Source organism: Diabrotica virgifera, chromosome 3 (assembly GCF_917563875.1).
Source record: "Diabrotica virgifera virgifera chromosome 3, PGI_DIABVI_V3a".
Taxonomy (NCBI): Eukaryota; Metazoa; Arthropoda; class Insecta; order Coleoptera; family Chrysomelidae; genus Diabrotica; species Diabrotica virgifera.
Genome location: NC_065445.1, coordinates 4,185,740 through 4,205,520, shown reverse-complemented (window position 1 = coordinate 4,205,520; position 19,781 = coordinate 4,185,740). Strand labels below are relative to the sequence as shown.

At 30.3% G+C, this 19,781-nt stretch overlaps 1 protein-coding gene across 1 annotated transcript; it reads left to right on the top strand.

The window, feature by feature from the left end:
• Window positions 1-8,192: 8,192 nt before the first annotated feature.
• LOC126881773 (uncharacterized) lies at window positions 8,193-19,490 on the top strand. Its single transcript, XM_050646257.1, has 2 exons — window positions 8,193-8,411; window positions 18,716-19,490. Exons 1-2 carry the CDS (start codon window positions 8,258-8,260, stop codon window positions 18,889-18,891), a joined length of 330 nt encoding a protein of 109 aa, XP_050502214.1. The 5' UTR covers window positions 8,193-8,257; the 3' UTR covers window positions 18,892-19,490.
• The last annotated feature ends 291 nt before the right edge of the window (window positions 19,491-19,781 follow it).

Sequence of the window (19,781 nt, the reverse complement as noted above, 5' to 3'; positions counted from 1 at the left end):
TAGTTCACAAGTTTACTCTAAATGGTAAGTCCAGTGGTTTGAACCTCTTTAACCTAAGCTCTGTTCTTGTAGTAGAGGATCCGATATAAGGTCGATTTGCACCGATCTGTTTAATGGATAAAAATTATGGGATATGTAATTTAAAATGTTAACAATTATACAAAACAAGGGTTGCTCGATCTAATCTTGTTCTAACTATATTTAATTAATAATTAAAAAATGACATTTTTTTATGAATCTAAAAAAATTTTCGATCCGGGCAGATAATAAGGTTATATAATAATATACAAAGTATGTACAGTGATGAGCGTGCTAATAACCGGCAAAATAGCGCAAAAGATGGAAAACATATTAAATTATGAGATAAAAAGAAATAAAACTAGTAGAGTTGTTAAATTTAGCAGCAGTAACATATATGTTGACATAATATTGATTGTTTCCCACCTTTAGATGTATCAGAGGAGTATGTCAACTAAAACTGTGACTGTGACAGTGGCATTTCTCAAATTCGTTCGATACGTCTTAAGGTGGGAAACAATCAATATAATGTCAATCTATAAGTTACTATCGCTAAATTTAACAATCTCCACTAGGTTCATCTCTTTTTATCTCACAACTTAATATGTTTTCCATCTTTTGCGTTATTTTGCAGGTTATTAGTGCGCTCATCACTGTATACGCTGTGAGCTCGTATTTACAAAGTCGCGAGCGCCAGTAGTGACAAGTCTGTAAACGTTTACCGGAAATTTTGACATATATGTCAAAGTGATTAATTTAAAATTAAAATTAAAAACATTAATTATAAAAAATATTAGTCGGTCAAAGTTGTGGTATTCTTGTTCTCATGATCATTTTTCAGTGCGTCACAGTTTTTCGATTTCTCTCTAATGCATTAAGTTAGATGAGACGGAAAAAGCGGTAGCTCCGTGATTAAACACAAAAATAATGCAGCATTACAATGGTTATATACATAAGATGTCTATTCCTAACCTACGTTTGATTCGTTGATATTTAGAATGCGCGTTTTTTCTAGCCAATCAAATACACGTATTACGAACATTTGACGAATACTTCGTCCATTTTGGCCATTTTTTAGAAGTGTCAAAGAGTCAAGTGACGGTTATTATTCAGGTCAGTATTTTGTGTACCTGTCATTTTGAAATTTCGAATTCGACTTCACTTGTGTTTCACAACGTCTTTGTGCATTATTTTGTGTTTTGGTTTAGAATTTAGTTCGTTAAAAGATAGTCATTGACGTGAGGAGACTAGAGACATTCGAGATGTACCGAAGAGTGCTAAATATCTCATGAGTAGATAGAATAGCCAACGTGGAGGTAATGAGACTTACGCATAAGGAACGAGAACTAACAAATAAGAAGAAACTGAGATATATGGGACATGTGATGAGAGATGTATATCTAATACTCCAGATCATTATGCAAGAAAAAGATCCATAGTAAGGAGACGTAACTCATGGCTGAAGAACCTTAGGAACTGGTTTGGATGTAATAAAAATGAATTATTTAGAGCCGCTGTTTCAGAAATAAAGATCTCTCTGATGATTGCTAACTTTTGAAGCGGAGACAGCACCTAGAGAAGAAGATAAAAACACAGTTTATGGATAGTTTTGTGTCATTTTTTAATGTTTCCATAATTATAAATTTAATTAACAATATTGTTTATTTTTAATTCTATTCCCCTTTATAAAAAATACCTACATGTTAACATATTGTGTAAAAATCAAATCTACTAAATTACTAATTCCACAAGCTTTTCACTTATGGCTAAGTACGATTGTGGCATCTGTCAGATTCGTCAATAATTACATGAAATAAGTCTCGACACAGCCAATACAGTATATGACGTCATAATTAATGACGCACTGAAAAATGATCATGAGAACAAGAATATATATTTTTACCTTAAATATACTTACGTTTTAAATACTGAATTTAAGTTTTTTTAATGTTCCGTAATATGTAATTATAAATTAATCTTAGCGCCATCTACACGATAATTGTGAAAGTATCCAAACTAAGAAATTCATATTTTATCAATAGAACGTCAAAATGATTAACAAAATCTTAAAAAAATCGATTACAATTTAATTACTTTTTTGCGTTGTAAATATTAAGCGATAACAATTAATTAATAAATTTAAAAATTACCGGTGAAAGTTGAATTAGTAACCGCTAGGAGCGACACCATCGAAGCTCACACCGTATATCAGATTGTTTGGATCATTCTAAACAAAAAAAATCTTTTGTAATTTTTCTCTAAAGTTGATCGTTTTCGAGTTATACGCTCTGAGCTTCGCTGGTGACGCTCCTAGCGGATTACTAATTCAACTTTCACCGGTAATTTTTAAATTTATTATTTAATTGTTATCGCTTAACATTTACAACGCAAAAAATTAATCAAATAGTAATCGATTATTTTAAGATTTTGCTAATAATTTTGACGTTCTATTGATAAAATATGAATTTCTTACTTCGGATACTTTCACAATTATCGTGTAGATGGCGCTAAGATTTTTAGATTAAATTATAATTACATATTACGGAACATGAAAAAAACTTAAATTCAGTATTTAAAACGTAAGTATATTTAAGGTAAAAATATATACCACAGCTTTGACCAACTAATATTTTTTATAATTAATGTTTTTAATTTTAATTTTAAATTAATCACTTTGACATTTATGTCAAATTTCCGGTAAACGTTTACAAACTTGCCACTACTGGCGCTCGCGAATTTGTAAATATCCCCTCTACGTACGAGCTCACAGCGTATAAATAATTTAAAACTGAAAAAAAGAACGAAAGATGACAATTTTCAAGGCTCAAAAACACAAGTAAAAAATATGATTTTTGTAATCATCGAGTACATAAATTCAAGCTCAAACCTTTTTCTATCCAGTTCCGATAAGAATTTTAGCCATGTTTTATTCTAAAACATATTTTTTTAATTGTTAATGATGACGGTTTTCGTAAGGAGAGAAGGGCATTAACAACTAAAAAAACTGATTCAGAATTTCAGAATGAAATAAGTCCAAAAGACTTATCAAGAACTGATAGATTAAGGTTTGAACTTGAATTTAGGTACTTCGTAATTTCAAAAATGATATTTTATACTTATGTCTTTGAGCCTTGAAAATCGTCATCTTTCGTTCTTTTTTCAGTTTTAAATTGTTTATAACTAGAAAACGATCAACTCTAGAGAAAAATTACAAAAGACCTTTTTTGTATAGAATTGCCTAGAAAATCTGAAATAATATCTGCTCGGGTCGAAATTTTTTTTTATTTATAAAAAAATTTAATTTTTTAATTATTAATTAATTATAGTTAGAACAAGATTAGATTGGCAACCCGTGTTTTATGTAATTGTAAACATGCTAAATTACATATCCAATGATTTTTATCCATTAAACAGATCGATGCAAATCGACCTTATATCGTATCTTAGACTATTGGGAATTGTCTAGGAAGTTAAGTGCAAACTGGTTTTCATGATCCTCCAACTTGGCAGTGTATACACCGCTACGTTATTTGATGAATTCTTGACGTACTGTTCAGCGGCATTTCTTGACGTTAGGCAGGCATTTGACAAGGTGTGGCATGCAGGCCTTCTATACAAGCTAAAAAAGACATTACCGCACAGCTTTTACATTCTTCTTAAGTCATATTTGTCAGGTAGGTGTTATTCTATTAAATACCAAGATGCAACTACCAAAATCTATTCTATCAGAGCTGTCTACCACAGGGTAGCGTACTGGGACCTACCTTGTATCTCTTCTTTACCGCAGATATACCTCCAACTCTTTAGGAACCACTAGGGGAGAGACCACCTACAGAAGAAATGAAGCTAGGAACATTTTCCGACGATACTGCAATCCTAGCCTCACATAAATATGACCCTACTCATGTCTCACATCTCCGTCAAGCGTATCTAGACAGAATACAAGATTAGATTTTGGAATAGAAAATAAAGTAAATGAAGGAAAATCTATTCATATTACATTTACAACATGAAGACGAGCCTGTTCTCCTGTAACTTTAAACAATCATCAATTGCCATCAGCCAACGTGGTAAAATATCTTGGTATTTATTTTATACAAAAGTCTCACATGGAGGAAACATATCTGGACCAAGAGAAAGCAACTGGGTCTCCAATTCAGAAATATGTTTTGGTTAATGGGCCGTTAATCGTATCCATCGAGACCTTAAAATAAGACTATTGATCATATTTTTTTGTCTGAAAAGTTTTAGATATCAATGGGCAATCAAAACGAAATGTATTTAGTCTAGTAAAATAAAATTACACTACATGTAAATCAAAATGTAAATTCGTACAGGTTAAAACATATTTTATATCAAAGTTTAGGTGGGTACAAAAGATATTTTCAAGAAAGTGTCCAAATCATACAAGGGGATCATTGTTTAAATAATTAAAAAGGGGTCATTTTGGCAAGAAATTACTTTTTTAACTGCTGAGGTCATTCGATTACTAATGAAGATCTAAAGGATTGTTTTCTGCAAAGTTGAAGGGTAAATCTTTCACATAAGACCTACTAAATTAAATTTGACCCCCTATTTATTTAAATAATTATACATAAAACTCTAAAAACAAATTTGCAAAAAATTATTATTAGCGTTTTAAATTAGCACTATAAAATATCTTGTTTTACAGAAGAAGCTGCGCTATATTATCAGTATTAATAAAAAAAAATAGTCCAATAATATTTAATATTGTTTGAGATATTGAATTTGTTTATTAAATGTTACTCTAAATCCACAAAGAAAAAGAAATGTATTTCCTGTAGTTGGCTGTATACCATCAATCACAAAATTGGAAAAAAATCCTTTGTAAAAGGTATACAATTTTTTTATTAAAAATCCCTTTAAAGGGCTATCACAACATTGTTGGGTGTGTTATACCTTTTACAAAGGACAAATGTTACTCTATTTTCAATGGCAAAAACGCGGTTGTTGCCAAAGAAATATTCACCTTTATTAAATCTTATTATTTTTATTTTTATGTATATTTTCGATAAATGTATTGATAACTACAAATTTCAATTAAACTTCGCCCTAAAATGGCATTTGAAAATTATTCAAATTTGTTTATAATTTGTTTTTTTGATAACGTCCCGGGGATTATATATTTTGAAATGCCGTTTCGATAATTGGGTTCCTCGGAATTTTTCACTAATTAACAAACTTTTTTCTCTTCTTTTTTTTTCTTGGAATTAAATTACTACGGGCCCTTTTAGGGTTAAGTTTCATTAAGAATGTCTAATCTCTAAGTTGTAGCTTCTAGTAGACCTAAAATTATTAAGATTGGTCTAAAATCACTTTAATAAAATGTGGCTACTTACCGAGTTACAGTTTGTTTTATTTAAAAATTTAAAAATTATTTTTACCAAGCACTTTCAAACTATTTAACGTATCCTTATCATACTTGGCAGAAAGTGTGGGTACTATACAGTCTACTAAATTGTGATAAATAAAAGATTCTAGCTACTATCAGAGGCGTACGACAGGGGATAGTTAATGGTTGACCCTTCCCAAATTCTACGCCACTGAGGGAATTACTATTTTAGCGAAATTTTTCGATTCTCCAATACTTTCTATGTAAATAATATACCCTTTACTGGTAACGATTAAGTCATTAGTCTTCGAGATATTGGACGTTAAAAATGAAACGGCATAGTTATTTTGATTCATTCATTCATTCATTCATTTTAAGCTTCCAATATCTCTCAAACTGATTTAAATCTCTCAAACTTGCGTAGAATTTGGGAAGGGTCAATCATTGTCTATCCCTTGTTGTACGCCTCTGGCACTAGCTAGAAACGGTTATTAATCACAATTTAGTAGGGTGTATAATAGCCACACTTTCTGCCAAGTATGATAAAGATACGTAAAATAGTTTTAAAGTACTTGGTAACAATAATTTCTAAATTTTTAAATAAAACATCCTGTAATTCAGTAAGTAACCACATTTTATTTAAGAGATTTTAGTTAAATCTTAATATTTTTAGGTCTAGAATCTACAACTCAGAGATTCGACATTCTTACTAAAATTTAACTCTAAAAGGGCCCGTAGTAATATAACTCCCAGAAAAAAAAAAGAAGAAAAAACGACAAAATAATTTTGTTAATTAGTAAAAAATTACCAGGAACCCAATTATCGAAACAGCATTTCAAAGTACTTAGTCTCCGCCACGTTATAAAAAAAAAACAAATTAATAACAAATTTGAATAATTTCCAAATGCCATTTTAGGGAGAAGTTTAATTGAAATTTGAATTTATCAATACATTTTATCGAAAACATATATAAAAATAAAAATAATGATATTTTAAGCAGGTGAATATTTGTTTGGCAACAACCGCGTTTTGATAATTGAAAATATAGTAACATTTAATAAATAAATTCAATATCACAAAAAAAATATTAAATATTTTTCGACCAATTTTTTTTTGATTAATACTGGTAATATAGCGCAACTTAGTTTGTAAAATAAGATATTTTATAGTGCTTATTTAAAACGCTAAAAATAATTTTTTGCAAATTTGTTTTTAAAGTTTATATACAATTATTTAAATAAATAGGGGGTCAAATTTAATTTAGTAAGTCTTTATGTGAAAGATTTACCCTTCAACTTTGCAGAAAAAAATCCCATATACCTTCATTAATAAGTGAATTAAATGAAGTCAAAAAAAATTTTTTTTGCAAAAATGACCCCGTTTCAATTATTTAAACAATGATCCCCTTGTTTGATTTGGATACTTTCTTGAAAATATTTTTTGTACCCACCTAAACTTTGATATAAAATTTGTTTTAACCTGTACGAATTTACATTTTGACTTTTTGAAGTTATACTTCTTTTACCGGCGATAGAGGGTGATTTTTTTATATGTTAAAACCTATCAGCCCGGCGCATGCGCATTATAACTTTGTTCTGATTGGATGTTCAAATGACATGTCAAAAATTATCCGATATGGCAGCTGTGGTTTGGAGGTAAAGGTAAAGGTAAACAAATGTATAATATATTAGTTTTATTGTTGTGAGGACAGAAACAAAAAAGTTTATAATATTGTAGTGACTTTTAAATAGTTTTTAAAAGCAACAGGTACGTAATAATTGTTAATGTATCATGGGTATAAACCTACCTATTTGATCTTCCAAAATACATAGTATGTAATACTTTTATTTATATAATTTGATTACCATCACAATTTCTATCAATATTCACCTAATATATTGTTTTTTTACTCTATGTTTTGTTGTATTTTTTCAATTCTAAATCATTTCAATTTAAAATTAAAATAATTTGATCAATTTTCAAAATATCAAAATATCACAAGTTTAATCCGTTTAGTTAGTCGATCTTCGTAAATAATGACACATAGTGTCCGTGGCTAAGCGGAGAAGGCGAATGAATTTCAATACCAACCGCTCTTATCAGCGATGGTTCGAGTCCCAATAGAAACTTTCTTTTTTGTTTTTTTTAATACATTTTATGATTGTAAGTATATTTATTATATAATTGTATTTTCAGAAAATACGTATTTAGTTAAAAAAATTTTCGACAATTAATGTTCAGACATCATTTGTGGCTTGTTTAATGTGTTTGTGTGTGTTTTATTCTTTTATTATTTTAATTTTTGGCACTGTTCTAATAAAAATGTTTGAGAAGTAGTAAGTATAAATTAGTTTAATATTTAAACAAAATATAAATAAAAAGTATATTAATTTCGTTTAAATCATATAATAGAAGTATAACTTCTTACGTGCGTACAAAGTACACACACATTCTTTTTTTTATTTTATTAGGCTAATTCAGTTCTAAGGGTTAATTCCAATTTTTAGTTTGTTTTTTTAATGCTATCGTTTGTACAGGCTGACGTTATTCTTTTATTTTGTAAATATGGCATATCTGTAAATAAATAAATTAATACATTTTTGTTGAGTAATTTTTTCAATTGTGAATAATATTTTTATAAGTATTAGTACTGTGTAATAAACAATCTACTCGAAAGGAAGTATTTCCTACGTAAATATTTTTCAATATGTAAATCGTTCTGTATAAATATTAACTACAAATACGCATTATAAGATTATGATTAATAAATTAAAAACAAAACTTTAGGAAAAGTAGTGTCTTAATTATTACTTACAAACACCACCTCTGTATAAAAAAAGAAGTGACTTTTAGTTAGCATTGTATTGCACTTCACACACATTGAAAATGAAAGCTGTATATTTGTGCCTTTTTTTAATTTTACTAGTTACCTATATGGCAACAACGGAACAGGAACATCAAAAACAAAGAGCACCCACACTATCCAATGTGATGAAGAACAAGTTGCAGATTGGACCAGAAGCTAGGGATGTTAGCAAACGTTAGTATATTATATATATTACAATACTATTTACAATATTATACATGGTATTTGGTAAGGAATGGGCCATAGCTTAAACTTAAGTTCTTCTTCTTCTTCTTCCTCTTTATAAGCAATTCTGCTTGTACATTGGCGGATTGATACCTCTATGAAAGGTTGTCACTCAGAGTTGCCAGATTGAGGTATTTCCCCCCATTTTTGGGGTAATTTGAAAGCGTGTGGGGGAAGTTTTATAAGCAGAAATGGTTGGAGGATTTTAACGGTCATCGTAAATTAAATTTGCGAATGTACATAGAAAGAACTGTATATTCTACTCTCATATAATCGAAGACGATAAAACATATGAATTATTTTAGCGCCCTCTGTTGATAAGTAGTGTAATTTTGGTTTACTGTTCTCTATATTTGACTACTACTGCTACTTATTCATTAGCTTTGTTGGCGGAGAGAGTCCATGACTGGTTTCTGACTGATTCGCATGTGCAGTTCCGTTTTCAAATACTTTAAAACGGAAAACGGAACTGCACATGCGTATCAGTCAGAAACCAGCCATGGACTGTCTCCGCGAACAAGGCTATTAAAATGCGGCAAAAATTTAAATTTGGGGGATTTGAGCTTCAATTTGGGGGAATTTCAGTTTAAAAGTGGGGGATTTAGAAAATCGCATCTGTTGTCACTCCATCTTTTGCGCGGTCAGCCGATACTTCTTCTACCGATTGGTGATTTATCTCATGCTATTTTGACCACACGTTATGTGACCCCCATTCTGGTTATGTGGTTGTTCCATTCTTTTTTCTATTTAGTGTCCATTCGTTTATACACTGTACGTTACATTGTCTTCTAATATATTCGCTCCTCTATCTCTCAGTGTATTTCCTATAATTTTCTTCAGTACTCTCATCTCTGCCGTTTCTAGTTGTCTTTATGTTGTGGCTGTATCGGGTCTTGTTTCTGATACATTAGAAACTTAATTTCGTGAGGTTAAGGGCCGTTTGCACCGACTATATCAAGGCTGGCAAATAAAATAAAAGTTAAACTTTAACACCCTGTATTTCGGTTATGATCAACTTCCGTTCTAAAGTAAGTTAGCTTAAATCGACCTATTTTAGGGCCGTTTGCACCGACTATATTAAGGCTAGTTTAAGATTAAGGCCCGCTTAAAGTAAATATTTTCGTTGCACTTTAGGTCAAACTCGATTTAAACCTCACTTAATTTAAGCCGTCAAATTCTGCGGCTTAAGAAAACTTAAATTAAGTGAGGTTTAAATCTAGTTTGACATAAGGTGCAACGAAAATATTTACTTTAAGCGGGCCTTAATCTTAAGCTAGCCTTAATATAGTCGGTGCAAACGGCCCTAAAATAGGTCGATTTAAGCTAACTTACTTTTAGACTAAGATCCGCTATAGGTGAAATTTCTTAATCATTTTAGGCACGACGGGACCCTATAACTTAAATAGTAGAACCTAAAAGAAAACGTTTGAGCACTGTGCCGTCACTTTTCAGTGGCACATGCGTTTACAGTGGCGCATCAAACTTTCCACTGATGGACGGGATACATAAATTAAAAAATACCCTCTCTCATTACCAAAATTTAATTTTTTTCATTTTTTTAAGTTCTATGTGATTAAGATATAAGATTCATCGTAATTTTAACCTACCACCCAATTCCCCCTGCCCCCACCATCAAAAACTTTATTTTTCGATTTTATTTTTTTTTGGTAGGATGCAATCAATTTTACAATTTCAAAAAATTCACACGCATAGTTAAGGCTTTTATAAAACACGTATATTTTTTATAGACCTGTAGGTTGAGTATACATAACCTCAAAAAAATTTTCATATTTTTTTTTTTGGAAAAAAGTATATAACTTTTTTTTGGGGATAGCTGCAGATCTAATTTTTTCTTAGTCTTATGTATTTTATCAAACACTATATTTCTAATTTTTTTCAGATTTTTATGTAACGCTGGTCACCTTCAAAAATCCAAAAAACTGTTTTTTAAGGGGTTTTGGGGGGTTTGAACGTGTTTTTTTGATTTTCAAATATTCTAAAGGACTCAGTTACTTCAAGTTACATATAACCTATAAAAACAAAATTGATTTGATATATTATGAAGTCTATATAAATAGGGAAAATCCCCCAAAAAAGAGTTTTTCGGATTTTTGAAGGTGGGGAGCCTTACGGAAATATCTGAAAAAAATTAAAAACATGGTGTTTGATAAAACACACAAGATTAAGAAAAAATTAGATCTGCAGCTATTCCTCAAAAAAAGTTATACGCTTTTTTGAAAAAAAAAATTTCCTTAAATTTTTTGAGGTTATGTACACTCTACCTATGTGTCTATAAAAAATAGACATGTTTTATAAAAGCCTCAGCTATGCGTGTGAATTTTTTGAAATTTTGAAATTGATTGCATCCCACCAAAAAAAAATAAAAACGAAAAATGAAGTTTTTGATGGTGGGGGCAGGGGGAGGGGGTGGTGGGTTAAAATGACGCTGAATCCTATGTGTTAATCACATAGAACTTAAAAAAATAAGAAAAATTTAATTCTGTTAGTAAGGGAGGGTAACTTTTAATTTATTTATCCCGTCCATAAGTGGAAAGTTTGATGCGCCACTGTCGACGCATGTGCCACTGAAAAGTGACGGCACAGTGTTCAAACGTTTTCTTTTATGTTCTACTATTTAAGTTATAGGGTCCCATCGTGCCTAAAATGATTAAGAAATTTCACCTATAGCGGCTCTTAGTCTATTTAGAACGGAAGTTGATCATAACCGAAATACAGGATGTTAAAGTTTAACTTTTATTTTATTTATTCTTGAATATTTCCTGACAGGCATGGGATAACAACACGGAATTGGTAAGCGGGGGTTTATTAGGACAAGAAATCTAGATTCGCCACCAAAAAAAATGTATTACTCAGAGGTAATAGGACATACGTCTTTCACGTGCTCATTTAATACGTTCAATTTTTGAAGTTATACTTCTTTAGGCGCGATTGGGAGTGAATTTTTATTTTACTGGGCGCATGCGCACACCGACAGTATGGTATTAGTCGTTATACGGGCTCTGATTGGGTGTTGAAATGATCTGTCAATAATAATTGTTCAATATGGAGGTTCAATATTGTTCAATCGGTAAACAAAAATGTTGTATATATTAGTTTTTATTGTTGTGAGGACCGAAATAAAATAAAATTTATAATTGTAGTGACTTTTTAAATAGTTTTGAAAAGCCACAGGTACGTAATTCTAAATGTTTCAGTTGTATTGCAATAAAAAATTATCTTCATACCTATTTGGAAAATGTAAAAAAATAATGTACTTACCTATTAGTAGGCAATGCTTTAATTTACATAATCTGATTACGAACAAACTTTCTACAAATCTTCATCTAATATATGGTTCTCTTACTCTATATTTTGTTGTATTTTAATATTTTAATTCGACAAAAATCAAACTAATAATTTGATTAAATTCATATAAATAAACAAAATGTCAAAAAGTTTATGGTGTAAACGTTTAGTTGGTGGATATTCTCACATGACATATACGCGAAGGTGGCGCAGTGGGAAATCGCTTTGACTTTCGATCGGCGGTATCGACGGGAGGCGGGTTCGAGCCCCGATGCAAGTTATTATTTTTTTATTTTTTTATACATTTTACGATTGTAAGTATATTATATAATTTTTTTCAGAAAATAGGTATTTAATTAAAATTTTTGGCAAGAATTATTGTTCAGAAATCATTTCTTTGTGGCATTTTTCAATGTGTTTGAGTGTGTTTTATTCTTTTCTTTTTTTAATTTTTGGTATTGTTTTATTAAAAATTTTTGGAAAGTGGTAAGTATTAAAATTAGTTTAATATTTAAATTAAATATAAATAAACTGTTTAAAGTATATTGATTTCGTTGAAATCATATAATAGAAGTATAAGTTCTTACGTGCGTACAAAGTACACACATTCTTTTTTTTTATTCCCCCTCTACATAGTTTTTGAATTACAAGTTTTATTCCCCTATTATTGTTACTTAAAAAGGTATACTAGATGCAAAATAATTTTGCGTAATATCATTTTAGTTACACCCAAAACATAAACTTAAAACCATAATAATTTCCAAAAATGTATCGCAACTCCCTTCAAATCCTCCCTTCCTCAAAGTGTGTAAAAAATTTTAAATCCTAGCTGAGCGCTTTGAACTTATAAACCATCTTCAGAGCTATGGTTAGTAATTTCATAATAACAATAAAATTATTGACGATAGCTCTGAAGATGGTTTTATAAGCCGAAAGCGCTAAGATATGATTTAAATTTTTTACACACTTCGAAAGTACCCTTTTCTCCCTGTCATTCAGTAGTGATAAGTGTGAACAAAACGATTTTCAGTCTTTATAATTATTATTAATATGATAAGTTAGACAATTATTACGGTTTCAAGTTTTTTTCGGGTGTAGCAACAATGATATGTAAAAAATTTTGTTACATCGAAGATTGATTAAGTAAAAATATTAATGGAATAAAAATTTTGATTCAAAAAGTAAGTAGAGTGGGGATAAAAAAAATTGAAACCATTAAATGAGCGCTGAAACATGTATGTGATGCCCTCTGGTAATACATCATTATTAATGGCGAATTAAGATTTCTCGTTCCAAAAAACCCCGCTTACCAAATCTCGTGTTATTATCCTACGCCTGTCAGGAAATATTCAAGAATAAATAAAACAAAAGTTTAATTTTCACACCCTGTATTTCGGATATTACCAACTTTCGTACTAAAGTAGGAGTTTAAACCGACCTATTACCTCAGGAATCTGAGGTTAAGCTTCGGCCCATTGGTTACCAAACATTATGTATAAATAATAATACCTATTATATCTGTGGCGTGGCTTGGAATAAAAGAAGAGTGTCACAAAATGTAAATAATGTTCTGAAACTTCTGTCTTGTGACATGTTTAAGATATGCTTACCATAAAATTATTTCATAAACCTTAATCTTAAACTTATTACAAAGTTATTTGTAGTTGCATGGTGGGGTTAAGTTTCAGGCACATGTAGAAAATAATAAATTTTATCGCCAACCGTCACTAAAGTCATTCATTATTGTACTCATTTGCCACCATTTGCGTCAGTAAAGTAACACTTTATTGTACTGAAAGAAGAATTTTACTTTACCTGCCGCGATTAATCAAATTAACCGAGATTGAATGTAAGTGGTCGATGGCAGTATAGTCCAAGGCGCATCTGTTTTGAGATGGACGTTGAGAGGTGACTCAAGTTTTTTTGCAGAAATTGCTTGAAAATGACTCAAATAATAATATTTGAGTTATCCTCCCACTCAAATTGGTCCGGAACATTGTTTAAATAATCAAAATGTCAAAATATGAAGGAAAAATTCGATTTTTTTATTGGTTTTTTGATTATAACTTTAAAACTATTCATTTCTAAGAAAAGTTGAACTGACATAAAAGTTGCGTAATTAAATTTCCTACAATATAAAATTGGTTACAAATTTAAAAAATAGTCACACTTGTTGCAAAATAGCAATAATTGCGAAAAAAAACGTACAAAAACAAGTCTTGGCATTTTACGTTTTTCAACCATTTATGCTTTAATCTCTTGATGGGTCCCTAGACGAGAAGCGAGTAACCATGTTATTCCTTACTGATAATCAAATAGATATTGTGATAATTACTTTCTTTTCTTTGCTTTAGGAAGAACTTAAAAAAGTTGTGACTGGCTGAATGGCAAAAGCCTGTGCCAAAAAAAATCATTCATGCTACACATAGGACCTTCATATTTTACCCAGAAAAACTTTATGATATAGTAAAACAACACTGTAAATTTCATTACGATCGGTTTAATAAATTTTGCGAAATAAATTTTGCAATCCAGCTTTAGCAAAAAAAATTCATTTTTGAAGATATTCTTCTTTAGCGGCGAATCGATTGAGGGTAAAATTTTATTGATCCGCGCGCATGCGCACACTGGATTGGGTGTTGAAATTTTGAAATGATCTGTCAATAATTGTTCAATATGGAGGTTATCGGTAAACAAAAATATTGTATAATATTAGTTTTTATTGATGTGTGGACAGAAATAAAATCAAATTTATAATTATACTGACTTTTTAAATAGTTTTGAAAAGCCGCAGGTACGTAATTCTAAATGTTTCAGTTGGAAATACCTAATAGTTTCAATACCTATTTATTTGGAAAATGTAAACAAAATAATGTAGTTACCTATTAGTAGGCAATGCTTTAATTTACATAATCTGATTACGAACAAACTTTCTACAAATCTTCATCTCATATATCGTTTTCTTACTCTATATTTTGTTGTATTTTATTTCGACAAAAATCAAACTAATATTTTATTAAATTCATATAAATTTATGGTGTAAACGTTTAGTTTGTGTATATTCCCACATGACGTATACGCGAATGTAGTGCAGTTTGAAATGCCGTCAACTTTCGTACGGCGCGGTAGACGTGAAGTGGGTTCAAGCCCCAAGCAAGTTATTATTTTTTTATTTTTTTTTTATAGATTTTATGATTTTAAGTATATTATTATATAATTTTTGAAGATATTCTTCTTTTTTGAAAGTGGTAGATAAGAAAGTTAGTCTGATTTTTAAATAAAATAAGTACAAATAACCTTTTAAGTATATTTACTTCGTTTAAATTACCTATTATATAATAGAAGAATATCTTCTTACGTGCGTACAAAGTACACACACACATTCTTTTTTTTTTAATGTTGCAGGACTGAAAATAAAGCAGATAGCCAGTTGAATTTTTTTTTGCTTATAGAAGTGTACTGTAACTTTCATTTGCAGTTTGCAAAATTAAAATCGATTAATTATCACGGCGTCAGGAAATTTTTTAAATTAACATTAATTTTTGGTGCTACGAATTTTTTTTTGCTTATAGAAGTGTACTGTAACTTTCATTTGTAGTTTGCAAAATTAAAATCGATTAATTATCATGGCGTCAGGAAATTTTTTAAATAAACATTAATTTTTGGTGCTACGCGCAGGACAGCAGTGTTCGATTCTTCTTCTTCTTCTTAAGCAATCCACTAATGGATGTTCGCGATCACGTTTGACCATTTTTCTCTATCCCTTGCAGTATGTATTAGGTCTCCTATGTTTTTTAGTTCTGTCCATTGTTTGACATTACGGAGCCATGACATTTTCTTCCTGCCCACTCCCCTTCTTCCTTCGATCTTTCCTTCAATTAAGGTTTGCAGAAACTGATATCTTTCATTCCTAATTATGTGTCCCAGGTATGCCGTTTTTCTCTGTTTAATTGTGCACATCAGTTGTCGTTCTGTACCAATTCTTCTCAGGATTTCTTCATTTGTTATTCTTGCGGTCCAGGGAACTTTAAGGATTCGTCGATAGATCCACATCTCAAATGCCTCTAGATTATTCATTGTGTTTATTTTTAAAGTCCATCCTTCCATGCCATATAGGAGCACCGACCATATATAGAATTTTGTGAATCTTAATCTTAGGTTTAGGTCAAAGTCAGAGTTCGTAAAGACGTTTCTGAATTTCAGGAATGCACTTCTGGCTCTTTCTATCCGACATTTAATTTCCATATGCGACACCCAGTCTTCACATAGCCAGGTTCCCAGGTACTTAAACTTTCTTACGCGCTCTACATCTTGGTTGTTATATGCTAGTCTTGCATTTTGATGTTGACATAATGACGGCTGATTATAAGGAAATTCGTCTTTTTTATGTTGATGCTAAGTCCCATGTTCTCGCTATGCTCGATGCTATGTGTGTTCGATCCACAAAAGTTGGTTTCCACCAAAATTTCTTCCAATCTTTATCTAATATATTATTTTCTTACTCTATATTTTGTTGTACTTTAATATTTTAATTCCACAAAAATCAAACTAATTTTATTATTGTTTGTGAAATATTGTTTAAACAATTGCATATATTTAAAAATAATAAACTGTTATACTTTAAGTTAAAATATATGAACAAAGAAAGTTTTTGCTAATAAAAGTGTTATTTCAAAGGATAGATTATGTGTTTTTATTTTGCAATTAACAAATTTATTTGTTTATATCGAAATGTAATAAAAATTAAAATGTATCAATCATTATCAAAGGTCATTGGAATGCCCAATCAGAGCAAACTATCCGCTGTCCTGCGCGAAGCACCAATAATTAATGTTTATTTAAAAAAAATCCTGACGCCGTGGTAGTTAATCGATTTTAATTTTGCAAATTGAGAATGAAAGATACAGTACAATTCTATATGCAAAAAAAATTCAACTTGCTATCTGCTTTATTTTCAGTCCTGTAATATTTTTAAAAAATGAATTTTTTTTGAGAAAGCTGAATTGCAAAATTTATTTTGCAAAATCTATTAAACCGATTTTAATGAAATTTACAGTGTTATTTAACTGTATTATAAACTTTTTCTGAATGAAATATGAAGGTCCTAAGTGTAGCATAAATGGTTGAAAAACGTAAAATGCGAATACTTGTTTTTGTATGATTTTTTCGCAATTATTGCTATTTTGCAACAAGGGTGACTATTTCTTAAATTGTTAAACAATTCCATATTATAGTAAATTTAATTACGCAACTATTATGTCAGTACAACTTTTCTCGAACATGAACACTTTTAAAGTTATAATCAAAAAACGAAGAAAAAAATCGAATTTTTCCTTCATTTTTTGATATTTTGATTATTTAAACAATGTTCCGGACCTTTTTGCGAGGGAGGATGACTCAAATATTATTATTTGAGTTATTTTTAAGCAATTTCTGCAAAAAAATTTGAGTCACCTCTCAATGTCCAAATGTACCAATATTTTTACAGATGCGCCCTGGTCTAGTACTCGAAAGGCGAGTAGTTGTGTGGACTTACAATTTATTTACTTTAATTTTTAAAAATATTGTACGAAATTTGCGATATTATCAATTACATTTATGTCAAAAAGTGAAATTCTGTAGTATTTTGTTATTATATTCATATAAAATAAAATAAAACTTTACCGATTTAGTAATTTTAAAAGTCAAAAGGCAGATATCGAGCACTGAATTTATTAAACCTTGCCCAAGTATACTTTCGCTATCTAGAGCATCCTCAGGGGCATCTGAAATAAGTAAAGAAAACGCCATTTTAGAAGAGGAAAAAGTTAGAGACTTCGACAAAAAAATCGAAGGTGATGTGATAAAAAGTACAAAAACGTTTCTAGACTTACTTCGTCAATAAAAAGAAGGTATAGAAGAAGGAATAGAAGTGGCAAACTTAAATTAACATCTAACTAAACACTGAACAAGGGACAAAACAGATAAATTAAAGTGCCAGTAGGTTCTACATTTTTGCAATATGGAGGCAGAATGAAGTATGAAGTAATGAAGTATTACTTTTTTTGACGGAAATGATCCAGTGATGGCTGACAGATGACAACTTGGTGAGACTGTGACTGTGTAATATGTACAGTCACTACACATTGGGCCGCACATTCAAAAAAAAACTATAAACGATCAAAGGCCTCAACCAAGACAAAACAGTATCAGTAGAGCAGTATCAGTATCAATTAAATTTATGTCAAAAAGTGAAATTCTGTAGTATTTTGTAATTGAGGCTCTCAGAGCAACAGTGGCCTAACCCACATCACACAATTTTACCAAAACGCTTTTACTACATTAAAGTTATGCATTACTTAAGTATTTTCAGATGCAGAGTGGCTCAAGCAACTATTGGTTGATCTACTCTGCATCTGAAAATATTTAAATAAGGGATAACTTTAATGTAATTAAAGCGTTTTGGTAAAATTATAGGATGTGGGTTAGGCCACTGTTGCTCTGAGCGCCTCAATTATATTCATATAAAAGTATTTTGTATAGGTATTACGATATAACAACGACCTTCATCAATCTGTGATCAGGAAAAAAATGATTTGATTACTGTGATTACTTTTGTTACTTTTGTATTTGTGTACCGGTAATTATATCGAGAATCGTATTTCTCAGTAGATAGGTATTTTGTATAGGTATTCCGATATAACAATTACAATAGTCGTAGTGGTTATCGCTCTGATACGAAGTAACGAAGTAATCAGAGCAATCAAAGTAATCAAAGTAGATACAATACTCGTTACTCGCTCTGATACGATTGATACGAAGTAAACAGAGTAATCAAAGTAACGATTTGCCTCTCTTTATAGTAATCGTTACTTTCGGTATGAGTAAGTAACGAGTACTTTGTAACGAATAGTTACTTTTTCAACATCACTAATGGGTGTGTAATTTCGCTTATGTGTTTGTTTTAGTGGGTGGCGACCTTCAAAATATATGCCAGTATAAGAACTATTATGAATGTACGACCGAGACATGTCAAAACTGCTGCAGAAATCTCGGCCTGAGGGGTGGTACATGTGATATTTTATTCGGAATTATTTGTCATTGTAATGTTGCTGAGAAAGGAGTTCGTATCACACACAACTGAACTTAATCTATGGTACAGACAAATATACAATCCAACAAAATAATTTTGGTTCAAAACTTTTTTGAGTTTATGAGCTGATTTTTATCCATTTTTATGTGCTGGTATAATACAAATAATATTATTGGCCACCTTATACAAATAACGATGTTAATGTTTACATTACTGAATAGAGAATTGAATAACCTTTCAATTGAGCTAGCACACGACCAGTATTTTCATTTCAAAATTCATTTTATTTAAACTATATAAAAACTGTTAAATTAAAAAAATCCCAAAATTTAATAAAACAAATACAGAGTAAGTGTGAAGAAATGCTAGGTGATACAACATAATAAGCGTCATATTTGGATTAATCACCCTAAAAACAAAAGAATAACATTCAAAAAAAAATTTTTTTTCATCGTTGGCCTTTGTAATTGGTTAAGTGCGTATATGTATTTAGCAATTTTTCTTGGTATGGTAGCAGTACCATTTTTGACCCATGACAAAGTGTTTTTGATAATTTTGTGAATAATATGTAACTTTTTAAATAAAATTCAGGTACTAATATTAAAGATATATATTTTTATTTGTAAAAAAAATAAATATACAATTTAATATATTTTGTATTCTGTTTTAATTTATTTCACATGTGCAATATTTGTCCTCATCGCAAATGCCTTTTGTATTAAATTGTACATAGCAATATAAACCGCAGTATGGATTCACACAGCATCCTTGGTATCTGCCTAAAAAATAAATACGATTTGATTAGCTTCTTTGTCTGTTTGATTCTATCATTTATCTAATCAGGCAGAAGAGAGAATCATACCACACTCACCGAATAAAGACGCTGATAAAATAAAAGACAATATAAATCCGAAGAAAGCACCAGAAGTTACTTAATCACT

Bases quoted from the DNA above. Each gene is read 5' to 3' on its own strand.
- LOC126881773 (XM_050646257.1), top strand. From the start codon at position 8,258: ATGAAAGCTGTATATTTGTGCCTTTTTTTAATTTTACTAGTTACCTAT. The intron at 8,412-18,715 runs GTTAGTATATTA...TGTTTGTTTTAG, and splicing joins AGCTAGGGATGTTAGCAAAC to TGGGTGGCGACCTTCAAAAT.